The sequence below is a fragment of the Lepidochelys kempii genome, chromosome 3 (genome assembly GCF_965140285.1).
Source record: "Lepidochelys kempii isolate rLepKem1 chromosome 3, rLepKem1.hap1, whole genome shotgun sequence".
NCBI classification, from domain to species: Eukaryota; Metazoa; Chordata; order Testudines; family Cheloniidae; genus Lepidochelys; species Lepidochelys kempii.
In genome coordinates, this window is record NC_136382.1 from 186,558,744 (window position 1) to 186,570,621 (window position 11,878).

General features: G+C 46.1%; 2 protein-coding genes across 13 annotated transcripts in view; one reads left to right on the forward strand and one right to left on the reverse strand.

Annotated features, from left to right (window-relative positions):
* Window positions 1–4,720, reverse strand: part of CLHC1 (clathrin heavy chain linker domain containing 1) — a 33,741-nt gene extending 29,021 nt beyond the window's left edge. The window contains exons 1-2 of one of the 11 annotated variants that reach the window (XM_078852322.1): window positions 4,190–4,478; window positions 2,602–2,872 (exon numbers count right to left, since the gene is read on the reverse strand). In XM_078852322.1, coding sequence (XP_078708448.1) covers window positions 2,602–2,784 — 183 coding nt within the window. In that variant the 5' untranslated portion in view covers window positions 2,785–2,872; window positions 4,190–4,478. Of the gene's footprint in view, window positions 1–71; window positions 2,873–3,023; window positions 3,309–4,181; window positions 4,479–4,669 lie in introns of those variants that run through there. The other 10 variants (XM_073339295.2, XM_073339298.2, XM_073339299.1 and 7 more) reach the window with 10 other exon arrangements.
* Window positions 4,721–4,815: 95 nt separating this feature from the next.
* Window positions 4,816–11,176, forward strand: RPS27A (ribosomal protein S27a). Of its 2 annotated transcripts, none has more exons than XM_073339305.2 (6): window positions 4,816–4,920; window positions 4,998–5,059; window positions 6,193–6,247; window positions 7,217–7,302; window positions 10,308–10,439; window positions 10,991–11,176. In XM_073339305.2, the coding sequence occupies exons 2-6, from the start codon at window positions 5,012–5,014 to the stop codon at window positions 11,138–11,140; spliced, it is 471 nt and encodes a 156-aa protein (XP_073195406.1). In that variant the 5' UTR covers window positions 4,816–4,920; window positions 4,998–5,011; the 3' UTR covers window positions 11,141–11,176. The 2 variants fall into 2 exon arrangements, with proteins under 2 accessions (XP_073195406.1, XP_073195407.1); XM_073339306.2 differs by having other exon boundaries at window positions 4,826–4,913.
* The last annotated feature ends 702 nt before the right edge of the window (window positions 11,177–11,878 follow it).

The window sequence follows — 11,878 nt, forward strand, 5'->3', positions numbered from 1 at the left end:
ATTCAAGAATAGTCCAGAAGGAGGACAGGCAGTCCTTAAGAAAGTAGCATGAAATAAAAAAGTTTACCAACCTGAAGATCCTGCATGTTCAGACATGTTCCTTTCATAATCTTCAACGCAACTTCCTCTTGAGAAGGAACACTTTTCATGATGTTGTTTCATTTGAGCAACTAGGCCTTGCACTTCTTTGTTGCACTGTTTGCATTTTGCATACCTGCCTGTCTTACCCACAGGCAGAGGAACTTCATTAAAATATTCCCAAACTGGGTCTTTTACGGCCTGCTGCCATGATAGGCTTTCCCTTCTAGTGAGAGAACAGAATTGGTAGATCTCAAATCAACGAAGGCTATACTCAGAAAGACCTCAAGACTTCTGGAATATGCTGCTCAAAAAGTTTCACTTTTGTTTCTACTGCCTGTCCCTCCCTTCTCACATTTATCTCCAGACTTCTTCTCCTTGTGCAGATCTATTCCACCCCCAACAATCTTCTATTCATAGAACTTTCTGAAACTTTGCACTTTTAGAGAGAGGTAAGGGATTGACTCTGTGTACACAAATATGCAGAGGGACAATAGGGTTGAGGTCTGTTATTTGTCACCTCCATATATTATTTATTTATTTTAAAACATTTTTGCTGTTAACTAATATGTTATCTCTGGAGACACAAATCAAGAACGGCAAAACTAAGCATCTCTGATGGTATCATATAGACTGAGCACTAAGTCCCATTGGGTAGATAGAAAGATTACCTAAATAATCTATACAAAAGCCCATGGAGGCCCATAAGATTGGGTCCCTAATCCATGAACTATTGGAACTTACTTACAAAACTTTTCTTAAACATTACATGAATATATTGTCTCATACTATAGAATTAGAATTTATAATCCCTATTTCATGATGAGATATCTTTGAGCTACAGTGTATCTTAATCAAAACTATCTTTAGATGATTTTTGAGGAAAAAAATCTGATTTAAATATAAAAAATTGGATTTTTATTTTTTAAGTCATTGATTTTTATCCACCCTGATATTTGGGGACTTGCTGTAGATATATTTTCTTTTAATCTTCAGTCTATATAACTGACATTTTTCAAACTAGTAAATTCATTGTATAGCTCTCTAGAAGTGTGATTGGATGATAATTGATTCAATTTGGAATGACATAAGACAAGTTTTATGAAATGTCAAAAAGCAGGGTGGATACATATCACTGATTTTTTTTTAAAAAATCAGATTTTTTAAATCAATTTGATTTAAATCAAATCCACCCTGATTTCATTGTATCTTTTCTATTCACAGTGAAGAAATGAACCGAGGGATGATGCTGAAATTGGAAAACCTGGTCCAGTTACATTGTGCTTGCAGACAGCTGCACAGTCTTTCTTACAGGAAAATTCACAGAACACACTGGAAGCCTGTGAAGTCATCCACATACCCCATGCGGCCAATTCAGCTGCACCCACAGCTTTGGCAGACACATTCATCAGTGCTGTGCTCTCACAATATAGGCTTTTAGCTACAAAGAAGGTAATGAACAAGTTCCAACAACTACTTTATCCCTGTCTGAAAGTACAAAAAAAGCAATTTTTGAGCATTTTCATTATACAAATAGAAACTTTGTTACTGATGAATTTACTGTGTATAAGACGGTTACTCAACTGTATAGAAAATTTACTTTAGATTTACAAGACATATTATGTATGTATGTAGATGTATTGCAGCTCTCTCCCAAACATTCTTTTCAAGTTTTTTAAATCCAAATGTTGCAACACCAAAAATCTGAAAGAAAAACTGATTATAAACAAAAGTGAAAATGATTTTCATGATTCAAAATGAGTGAGATACAAAAAACAGTAAAAATGCTGCGAAGTGATTTTTAAATATTCACTATTTTAAGTTCTTTCAGTAATTTGTTTGTAATGGTAGGCAAAGAAATTTGTTTACAATTTACCATTTTTGTTTTCATTGGCCCTTTTAGAATTTTTTTTTTTAAATCATTGATTTTTATCCACCCTTCCCTAGCCCCATCTTCTTCCCTCAGTGATACCCCTTGGGCCAATGGCAAGGAAGGATGTGGTATAGAAGACACTGTAAAGACTGTATAGCATAGAGAAATCATACAATGTAATCCATGCATAATTGTAGTCTATGCTGGTTTTAGCGCAGCTCTGAAATACCAGAGCAGCACAAAATCGCCCTAACATGGGGGAGAATCTGGCCTTGTATGCCCATGGAGACAGTGCTACCCTTTCACCCCTAAACCCGGTATTTCCAGGTCAGAGATGAAGTACATTGGTGAGGAAGCTTATACTGCTGCTTCCAGTGCTGTACCTGTCTTACGGATGAAGACACTTATTCAGTCTTCAGGGCTGTCAAGCCAACCTCTTGTGAGCACTAAGGCCCAGCTTCTCAAAGGTATTTAGAATCCTAACATCTATTAATTTCATCGACTAGGCCAAATACCTTTGAGGATTTGAATCTAAAGTCTCATTTTAAAAAAAGACACACATCACTTCCTGTTTATCAGTGCATCTAAGATTGACAGCCCTTTCCACTGCTTGTTTACAAAGAAAATATTTTCCTATAGTGCTTTGTTACCTTGTCAAAAACATTTCTGTATATAATGTAATACTCCTCAGCTGGTCCTTGTTCTGTACAACCCACTTTTTCAATCTCTGTAATGATGTATCTTTGTATACTGTCCAAAAATTTCTTATCACTGTCAGGAACAATGGGAGGGAGAACTGAATGTCTGCTCACTCCAATATTATGGGTGGACATGGTTGAAAAGCAACACTTTCATTTCTTATAGAAAATTTAAGCCCGGTTCCCTCTTTTCTTCAACAGAAGTAAATGCTTCAGTGTAAACCTAAACAAAACATGAGACTGTTAAAATAATGTAGTATAAATGAGACACCAACTCATATTCATGTGTCAAGAGGTGCTATTCTTCATCTACTATAGCACTTTATTAATGCTTATCAAATGTTTCGTTATTAAAAAAGACAAAATTTTCTTACCATTTGCACATAAACTATTGCATCTTGTGAACATCTGTTCTAGGTTTCTTTCCTATGTGATCTGTAACCATTTCCCTATCATCACTGCCAAATCTAGCCATTTTTCACTAATCAGAGGGGTGGTTGGAAGTCATCTCTGTTGTGCTACAAAAGACCCTGAGTCTGCAAGTTGCTCCACACTGGCGGCTCTCCAGACCCATGGAGCCCCAGTGTCTTCTGAGACTGCACCTGGCAACATGTGTCTGTCCAACTAGAAAAGGAGTACTTGTGGCACCTTAGAGACTAACCAATTTATTAGAGCATAAGCTTTCGTGAGCTACAGCTCACTTCATCAGATGCATATCGTGGAAACTGCAGCAGACTTTATATATACACAGAGAATATGAAACAATACCTCCTCCCACCCCACTGTCCTGCTGGTAATAGCTTATCTAAAGTGATCATCAGGTGGGCCATTTCCAGCACACCTGGATGGAGGTTGAGGGTGGAGGGTGAGAAAACCTGGATTTGTGCTGGAAATGGCCCACCTGATGATCACTTTAGATAAGCTATTACCAGCAGGACAGTGGGGTGGGAGGAGGTATTGTTTCATATTCTCTGTGTATATATAAAGTCTGCTGCAGTTTCCACGATATGCATCTGATGAAGTGAGCTGTAGCTCACGAAAGCTTATGCTCTAATAAATTGGTTAGTCTCTAAGGTGCCACAAGTACTCCTTTTCTTTTTGCGAATACAGACTAACACGGCTGTTACTCTGAAACCTGTCCAACTAGAGTAGTCTGCATGGTTGATATCTACATGTGGAGTGGTGGAAGGAAAGAGGGAACTGGAGAAAATAAGCATTTTCTGAATTTATACATTAATTTTACTTGACCAAACAAATCAAGTGAAGCAATGAGTAAAAGAACACATTATCCAAGTACTCTGCAAGAGAGCTGCTAAGTCAACTAGTCCAATCCCCTGCATCTATTTCCGAACGCCTCTATGTAGTTTCCCAGAAGTGCCGCACTAGCCGAACTGACTGTGCTCTAGGCCAGCCATGTTTTCCTGCTACTCTCGTTGAGGGCCCCAGGTTTGCTCGACCGCAGCAACCCCACTTCTGTTTTGCTGACGGGCAGTGCCCGCATCACCCCACAACCCGACCTCGCTGCTCCTTACTGCTTTACCCCCAGCCCCTGCACAGGAGCAGGGCTCAGTGGGGCGCAGCTAAGGGCTCCCCGGCACGGGCCCGCCGCCGTGGAAACCAAAGGGGAGCCCGCGACCAACGCTGGCGGGGAGGAGTCGGGCCCACGCCAGGTTTTTGGGCCAGGGCCGAATCGCAGCACGAGCCGACCCACTCTCCGGCTGGTCCGCTACAGCGGGACGCACCACGCCGCTGCAGACGCCACTCAGGCCGCGGCGGCACTTCAGCCGGCTCACACCCCGACCAGCCGCAGCGCCCGTTACCGGTCACTGCGCTCTAATGGAGCGTGGGGGAGGGAGGAGTTCAGTCAGGTGCATTGTGGAAAATGAAAAGGAGTACTTGTGGCACCTTAGAGACTAAGGTGCCACAAGTACTCCTTTTCTTTTTGCGAATACAGACTAACACGGCTGTTCCTCTGAAACCTGTCATTGTGGAAAATGTAGTTTCGTCCCCTCTTACGCACCCAACTTTTGACTACAACTTCCATCAGCCCGTTCATACGACCCCCTTCATGCCAACATGGAAAGCACAATCCCCAGGCGGTCCTGGTGTGTCTTGTACCGGCGGTGCATGCTGGGAGTTGTAGTCTCGCCCCAACGCATGCGCGGAGCGGCGCGCCGGCCTGGAGTCCCCTCCTCTCCCTAGGCTGGAAACCCCGTGCGGGCCGAACAGGGCTCTCTTTCCGGCATCCGCCATTCCGCGAGCAGGTCGGTGGTGAGTGTTCGCTTCTCCCCCACCTATTCCGCTCCCCTTACCGCGTGCTCCTCTCACCGCACTCTCTCTGCCCGCAGGTGCCGGCCGCGCCATGCAGATCTTCGTGAAGACCCTGACCGGGAAAACCATCACCCTCGAGGTGAGTGCGCCAGGGGCCGCACCCTCCCCTAGCAGTAGGCGCCCTATGCGTGGGGCGGTATGCACCCTTGCTCCGCATCTATAGGCGCCCGGTGCAGGGGTCGGAGGGACCATGCGCCCTCCCCATGTGTAGGCGCCCTGTGTGGGGATGGGGGCCCCTGGGCGCACACGGCCAGTGTCTGTCTGTAGGGGACGCGGATACTGGGGGGGGCAGAGGGCCGAGTTCTCCCCACCGAACGCTGCCACGCGCGGCCCGGGCGCCTCTCGCCGCTGCCAGCCAGGGCTCGGCACAGTCCTCGGGCAAGGGTGGCTTTGTTTTTTCAAACCTCTTGTGAGGCGGCCTCTCTTTTGGGACAGTTCGAAGCAGGATGCACAAAGAGGCGCAGAATGGGAAAGCCCACCAGGACCCCCTAAATATCTCCCGCGGGGAGGGGGCGTTATATATAATCCGCCTCCTCTATAGTTGGTGAGTAAAGAGTACTGTTGAAATGGAAACATTCAAGATCCAGCCAATGCATAAAAATGACTTCACTGTTTAAGACACTAAGCCTGCCCTTGATTACGTGTTTTTGTAATTCTGTAATCCCACTTCCCTGTTCTGCCAAATGCTTCCCTTTGCTTTCTGAAAGACCTACACAAATAGGAGACATTGATTAGGCACAGTGTCAAATGTATAAACTAAATGCACTGAAAATATAATAAAGCCCCATTAATTTACAAACTTGTAAGGCGTTCATAGAATCATAGAATATCAGGGTTGGAAGGGACCTCAGGAGGTCATCTAGTCCAACCCCCTGCTCAAAAGCAGGACCCATCCCCAATTAAATCATCCCAGCCAAGGCTTTGTCAAGCCTGACCTTAAAAACTTCTAAGGAAGGAGATTCCACCACCTCCCTAGGCATTTTTATCTGTTGCTTGAAAGACTTAAAATTTGAGTCCACAATTTGAATTTGGTGTCTGTTTTTGTACGTCACTGTGCAAATGACAATATTACTGCAAAGAAATAAGATTGGTTTGATGCCTCTTAGAAAATCTGGCTTGTAGCTTTCACTGAAAAAATTTCATAGACCTGTATAGCTAATATAATTCTATTTCAGAGTTTTAACAGTGGTTTTCCACTTTTTTTAATAATAGGTTGAGCCTTCTGATACTATAGAAAATGTGAAGGCCAAGATCCAGGATAAGGAAGGTAAGTTCAATACTCTTTGGACTCCTGTGTTCCCTACTCTGATCATTCTCCTTTAGATAAAGAGTAACTTACCTCAAATATCATTTCCCAAAAATCGGAGAGTATTTTCTATGACAGAGGTGGGCAAACTACGGCCTGTGGGACTGTCCTGCCCGGCCCCTGAGCTCCTGGCTAAGGAGGCTAGTCCCCAGCCCCTCCCCTACTGTTCTCCCTCCCCCACAGCCTCAGTGTGCCACGCCACCAGCGCTCTGAGCCACTGCTCCTGTTGGGCGGTGGGGCTGCGAGCTCCTGCTGCTCCGAGCAGCATGGGGATGAGGGGCAAGGGGTCCCGGGGGCAGACAGGGAGCAGGGGCTGGTTGGATGGGGCAGAGGTTTGGGGGGGCGACAGTCAAGAGATGGGGAACAGGGGGGCGATGGATAACTGTGGGAGCCTCGGGGGGGGGGACTGTCGGGGGGCAGGGGTGTGGATAGGGAGCGGGGGAGGGGGGTTGGATGGGGGTGTGGTCCCAGGGGATGTGGATGTGGAGCAGTGGGGGTTGGATAGGCATAGGAATTCTGGGGGGCCATCTGGGGGCAGGGCAGTCAGGGGGTAGGATGGGGGTGAGGTCCTGGGGGGTGGTTAGGGGCAGGGGGCCTGGGAGGGGGCAGTCGGGGGACAAGGAGCGGGGGGGTTGGATAGTTCGGAGCCGGCGGGGGCCAGGCTGTTTGGAGAGGCACAGCCTTCCCTACCCAGCCTTCCATACAGTTTCGCAACGCCAATGTTGGGCCAAAAAGTTTGCCCACCCCTGTTCTATGATCACTAGTATCAAAATTAAATTTCACTTACAGAAAAGTTTTGTAAGTGTATCTTCATGTCCTGCTGTCTATGTTCTGTAAATTTTATTTCTGTAGTGAGCATTGCTTTTGACTCTACTCTTATAGGAAATTTGAGTAGATTTTTTTATTTAATCTTGATTCACTTTTCCTTAGGAATTCCTCCTGATCAACAACGACTTATTTTTGCTGGCAAGCAGTTGGAAGATGGACGCACACTGTCTGACTACAATATTCAAAAGGTGCGTATCTTTCAGAGACTGCATATGGTATAATTATGGCCCTACCAAATTCATGGTCCATTTTGATCAATTTCAGTCACAGAATTTTTTAAATCGTAAATTTCATGATTTCAGCTATTTGAATCAGAAATGTCACAGTGTTGTAATTGCAGTGGTCCTGACCCAAAAAGGAGTAGTTGGGGTGGGGAGTCACAAGGCTATTGTGGGGGTGGGGTTTGCTGTATTGCCACCCTTACTTCTGTGCTGCTGGCGGCAATGCTGCCTTCACTGCTGGGCAGCTGGAGAGCGGTGGCTGCTGGCCAGGAGCCCAGCTCTGAAGTCGGAGCTGCTGCCTGCAGAGGTGGGCACTCAGTCAGCCTCCACCACTCTCCGGCCGCCCTGCTCTGAAGGCAGCAGTGCATTTTGGATCAGGACCCTCAATTTGAGAAATGCTAGTTTCCCCCATACAATCGGTGTAGTATGGGTGTAAAAGCACACACAAGACCAGATTTTGTGTTCAATGACACATTTTTCATGGCCATGAATTTGGTAGGGCCCTAAGTATAATGGAGAATTGCAGAAGCTCCAAGGGTGTGCAACCCTACTGTGACGGGTTTGGTCACAAAGACCCCCTTTGGACTGTCACCTGACATGCTGAAACTACCTCTGAGCCTGTTTTCTTTGTCAGCTTGGGACTCCAGAACCCTGTCTTTTTGACCCAGACACGCTAGCCTGCTGCAACACAGACCCAGGGTCTGAACCATGCCCCCAAAGCTTCAGACTTAACTGAAAACAGCTCAGCAAGTACTCCTGTCTCCAGCACCCAGACACCAAGTTCCCAATGGGATCCAAATCCCCAAATAAATCTGTTTTACTCTGTATAAAGCTTATACGGAGTAAACGCAAATTGTCCGCCCTCTGTAACACTGATAGAGATGCACAGCTGTTTGCTTCCCCCAGGTACTAATTACTTACTCAGGGTTACATGATAAAAAAAAGTGATTTTATTAAGTATAGGGTTTAAGTGGTTTCAAGTAATAACAGACAGAACAAAGTAAGTTTCCAAGTAAAATAAAACAAAATATGCATGTCTTTCTTAATACATAAAGAAAGTGAATACAGGTAAGTCTCACCTTCAGAGATGTTCCAATAAGCTTCTTTCATAGAATATCAGGGTTGGAAGGGACTTCAGGAGGTGCAACCCCCTGCTCAAAGCAGGACCAATCCCCAGTTTCTGCCCCAGAACCCTAAATGGCCCCCTCAAGGATTGAATTCACAACCCTGGGTTTAGCCGGCCAATGCTCAAACCACTGAGCTATCCCTCCCCGCTTCTTTCACAGACTAGACTCCTCCTTAGTCTGGGCCCAATCCTTTTCCCCTAGTACAGTTCTTGTTAGTTCCAACTCAGGCGGTAACTAGGGAATTTCTCATGACTGCAGCCCCCTTTGTTCTGTTCCACCCCCTTTTATGGCTTTGGCACAAGGTGGGAATCTTTTGTCTTTCTGGGTTTTCACCCCTCCTCCTAAATGGAAAAGCACCAGGTTTAAGATGGATTCCAGTACCAGGTGACATGGTCACATGTCTTGTGAGACTCCAAGCCTCCATTCTTTCCGGCCTGACTCACAGGAACACAGGAAGGCTTACAAGTAAACAGAGCCATTTACAGCCAATTGTCAAGATTCTAAACCACCATTAATGGCCCACACTTTGCCATAGGACCTCGGAGTTAACTTCATATTTCTAGTTTTAGATACAAGAATAATACTGAGTAGATTATAAGCTTTGTAATGATACCTTACAAGATACCTTTTGTATAAAGCATATTCCAGTTACAATATACTCACGCTCCAAGCATATTTTCATAAAGCATATGGAGTGCAACATCACACCTATTTCCTGAGAGCATGGTAAGACTGCAATGATGTGGTGAAGAACCATGGCATATGGGCCAACTGCTGGTATAGGAAGGGGAAGCTTATGAGTGCAAAGATGAGCACAGTATTCTCCCAGAGAAGCTGGAGGACGTTAGTTAAGCTTAGTAACTTGATCTAAACACAGAAGTATGGGCATATTGTAACAGATCTATGGCAGCATTTCCAGATGAGTGTATTGACAATTGTTTTTTTGGGAATTAAGTCACTGAATAAGTGAAACAAAACACTGCAATCATCTAGTCTCTTATGAGAGCATGTGCAAGAGGACTTCTGCAGCTTGTTCAACTGCAAACTCATTGCTCACTTGACACTGCTCAGAATTTCTCTATACTAAGCACTAGTACTTAGTGATTGGACTTGAGATGTGCTGGTAATACAGATCACTGTATGTGTAGTGTAAAAAAAAAAAAAAAGAAAAGTCTCTGCTTGAAGGCTGCTACTGTTTACTAGCCTGCATGTTTTGGAATCAAGTTGTCTCATTTGGCCCATGGAACCATCTTGCCTGGCTCCTGAGCCCCCAGCCCCTCCCCCGCTGTCCCCCCTCCCCCGCAGCCTCACCTCACCATGCGGCCAGCACCCTGGGTGGCATGACTGGCTCCGGCTGGGACATGCGGCTGCAAGCTCCTTCCACTCTGATTTCATGGTATGGGGGCGGGGAGCGGCGGGGTTGGATAAGGGGCAGGAGGTCCCAGGGGGCAGACAGGGAGCAGGGGGTGGTTGGATGGGGCAGAGGTTGGGTGGGGGGAGGCGGTCAGGGAGCAGGGGCTGTTGGATAGTGGGGGGCTGTCAGGGAGCGGGGGTGTGGCTGGGGGTCAGGGCAGTTGGGGACAGGGAGCAGGGGGGGTTGGGGTCCTGGGGGGGGGCAGTTAGGAGTGTGGGGTCCCAGAAGGGAGCAGTTAGGGGACAAGGAGAAGGGGGGGTTGCATGAGTTGGGGGTTCTGGGGGGGGGTGGGAAGTGGGAGGGGGACAGGCTGTTTGGGGAGGCACAGCCTTCCCTACCCAGCCCTCCATATAGTTTTGCAACCCCAATGTGGCCCTCGGGCCAAAAAGTTTGCCCACCCCTATACTATATTATCTTTGTTTTTCTAACAGGAATCAACTCTTCACCTTGTGCTGAGACTTCGTGGTGGTGCTAAGAAAAGAAAGAAGAAGTCTTACACTACCCCCAAGAAGAACAAGCATAAGAGAAAGAAGGTTAAGCTTGCTGTACTTAAATATTACAAGGTAAGAGTAACTAAAAGAATTGAGTAAACTTGACTCCTTGATAGAAGGGGGAGTTTGAGCTATAGCATCACCAGTAATAAGCATGTAGGTATTTAGTACATCCCTTGATGTTTGTTTATTGAATCCATAAGCTCTAGTTTCCAGGTGATTTTCTTTACATCTGCACATTTGAGTAACTGGAGAAAACGCAGAACTTGTAAGAGCAATAAACTTCCTCAAAGCTTTTTTTGGGGCTGCTTTATGAACCTGTTCCTATTCGCAAACATAAATTTTGTAAATATGAAGAGAAAATGGCCAGTGTAATCAAATGCTTCTAATTTTGGTCAGAAAAGTTTGAGTTTGTAAACTTGCAGCCTCACCTGGAAGTTGATTGCACTGGTGAAAACTGATGCCTGGAATGGTAAATCATATGTCTACAACAGACTTAGTTGTAATCTCTCTAATTAATAAACCATTCTTCCGTGGCTTCCCATTGAGGGATTAGTGGCACTTTTGAGGCAAGGTGTGTCTAGAAAGATACAACATTACTTATGGAGCCTTTCCTTTTACAGGTGGATGAGAATGGTAAAATCAGTCGCCTGCGCCGAGAGTGCCCCTCTGAGGAATGTGGGGCTGGAGTCTTCATGGCCAGTCACTTTGACAGACATTACTGTGGCAAGTGCTGCCTGACATACTGCTTCAACAAACCAGAAGACAAGTAAATGTATCTGTGTTAATAAAAAAAACCCTCAGATTTTGCAGCGCTGTACATTTATTTTCCTTCTGGTGACCTACCTCATCCCTCCTTCTTCAGGAGCACTATTTCAGGAGATATATTCCCTCAAATCAGTGTACTGAGGTCCTGTTGGGTTGTGCCCACCCCTTGCTAAAGGACCCTCCCCCAGGGGCCTTAGGGGAGGATCCACAAGGTCCAGAAACTCAAATAATTATGGGGGACAATGTTAAAGGGTCAAACAAAGGGAATCCGAAGGGGACACCAAGCAGAGAACCCTGGACAGTGCCCACTGCTTTTCAAAGGTGTCAAGGGAGCCAGCTGACACTGCCCAGAGGAACTTTGCCCAGATACGTGAAAGGAGGGAGGACTGGAAATAGGCCCCACAGTCACAAAGAACTCCCCCAGACAACATCCTCTCCCTGGTATTATAGGTGGCCACTTTGGCCATCGCCAGGAAGAGGTCAACGAGGAGGTCCCGTGACTTTGTGGGGCCATGGCTAGGGTGTGAGTATAGGAAAAGGTGAGGGGAAAAGTGCAGCCAAAAACGTAAAAGGATGTTCAGGAGGAGTGGGAACAGAGGCTGCAACCTGGTGCACTCCAGGTACACTGCACCAGAGTCTCCCTCACTCCGCAATAGGGGCAGGCGTCCGGGATGAGGGTGAACCGCACCAAGTACATGCCTGTGCTCACGGCTCCGTGGACAAGCCCCCAACTAATATCCCCG

What these genes read in the sequence shown, in the direction of transcription:
- RPS27A (XM_073339305.2), top strand. Translation starts at nt 5,012, where the DNA reads ATGCAGATCTTCGTGAAGACCCTGACCGGGAAAACCATCACCCTCGAG. An exon ending in GGAAAACCATCACCCTCGAG is followed by an intron (nt 5,060 to 6,192) that starts GTGAGTGCGCCA and finishes TTTTAATAATAG; the next exon opens with GTTGAGCCTTCTGATACTAT. An exon ending in CTGACTACAATATTCAAAAG is followed by an intron (nt 7,303 to 10,307) that starts GTGCGTATCTTT and finishes TTTTTCTAACAG; the next exon opens with GAATCAACTCTTCACCTTGT.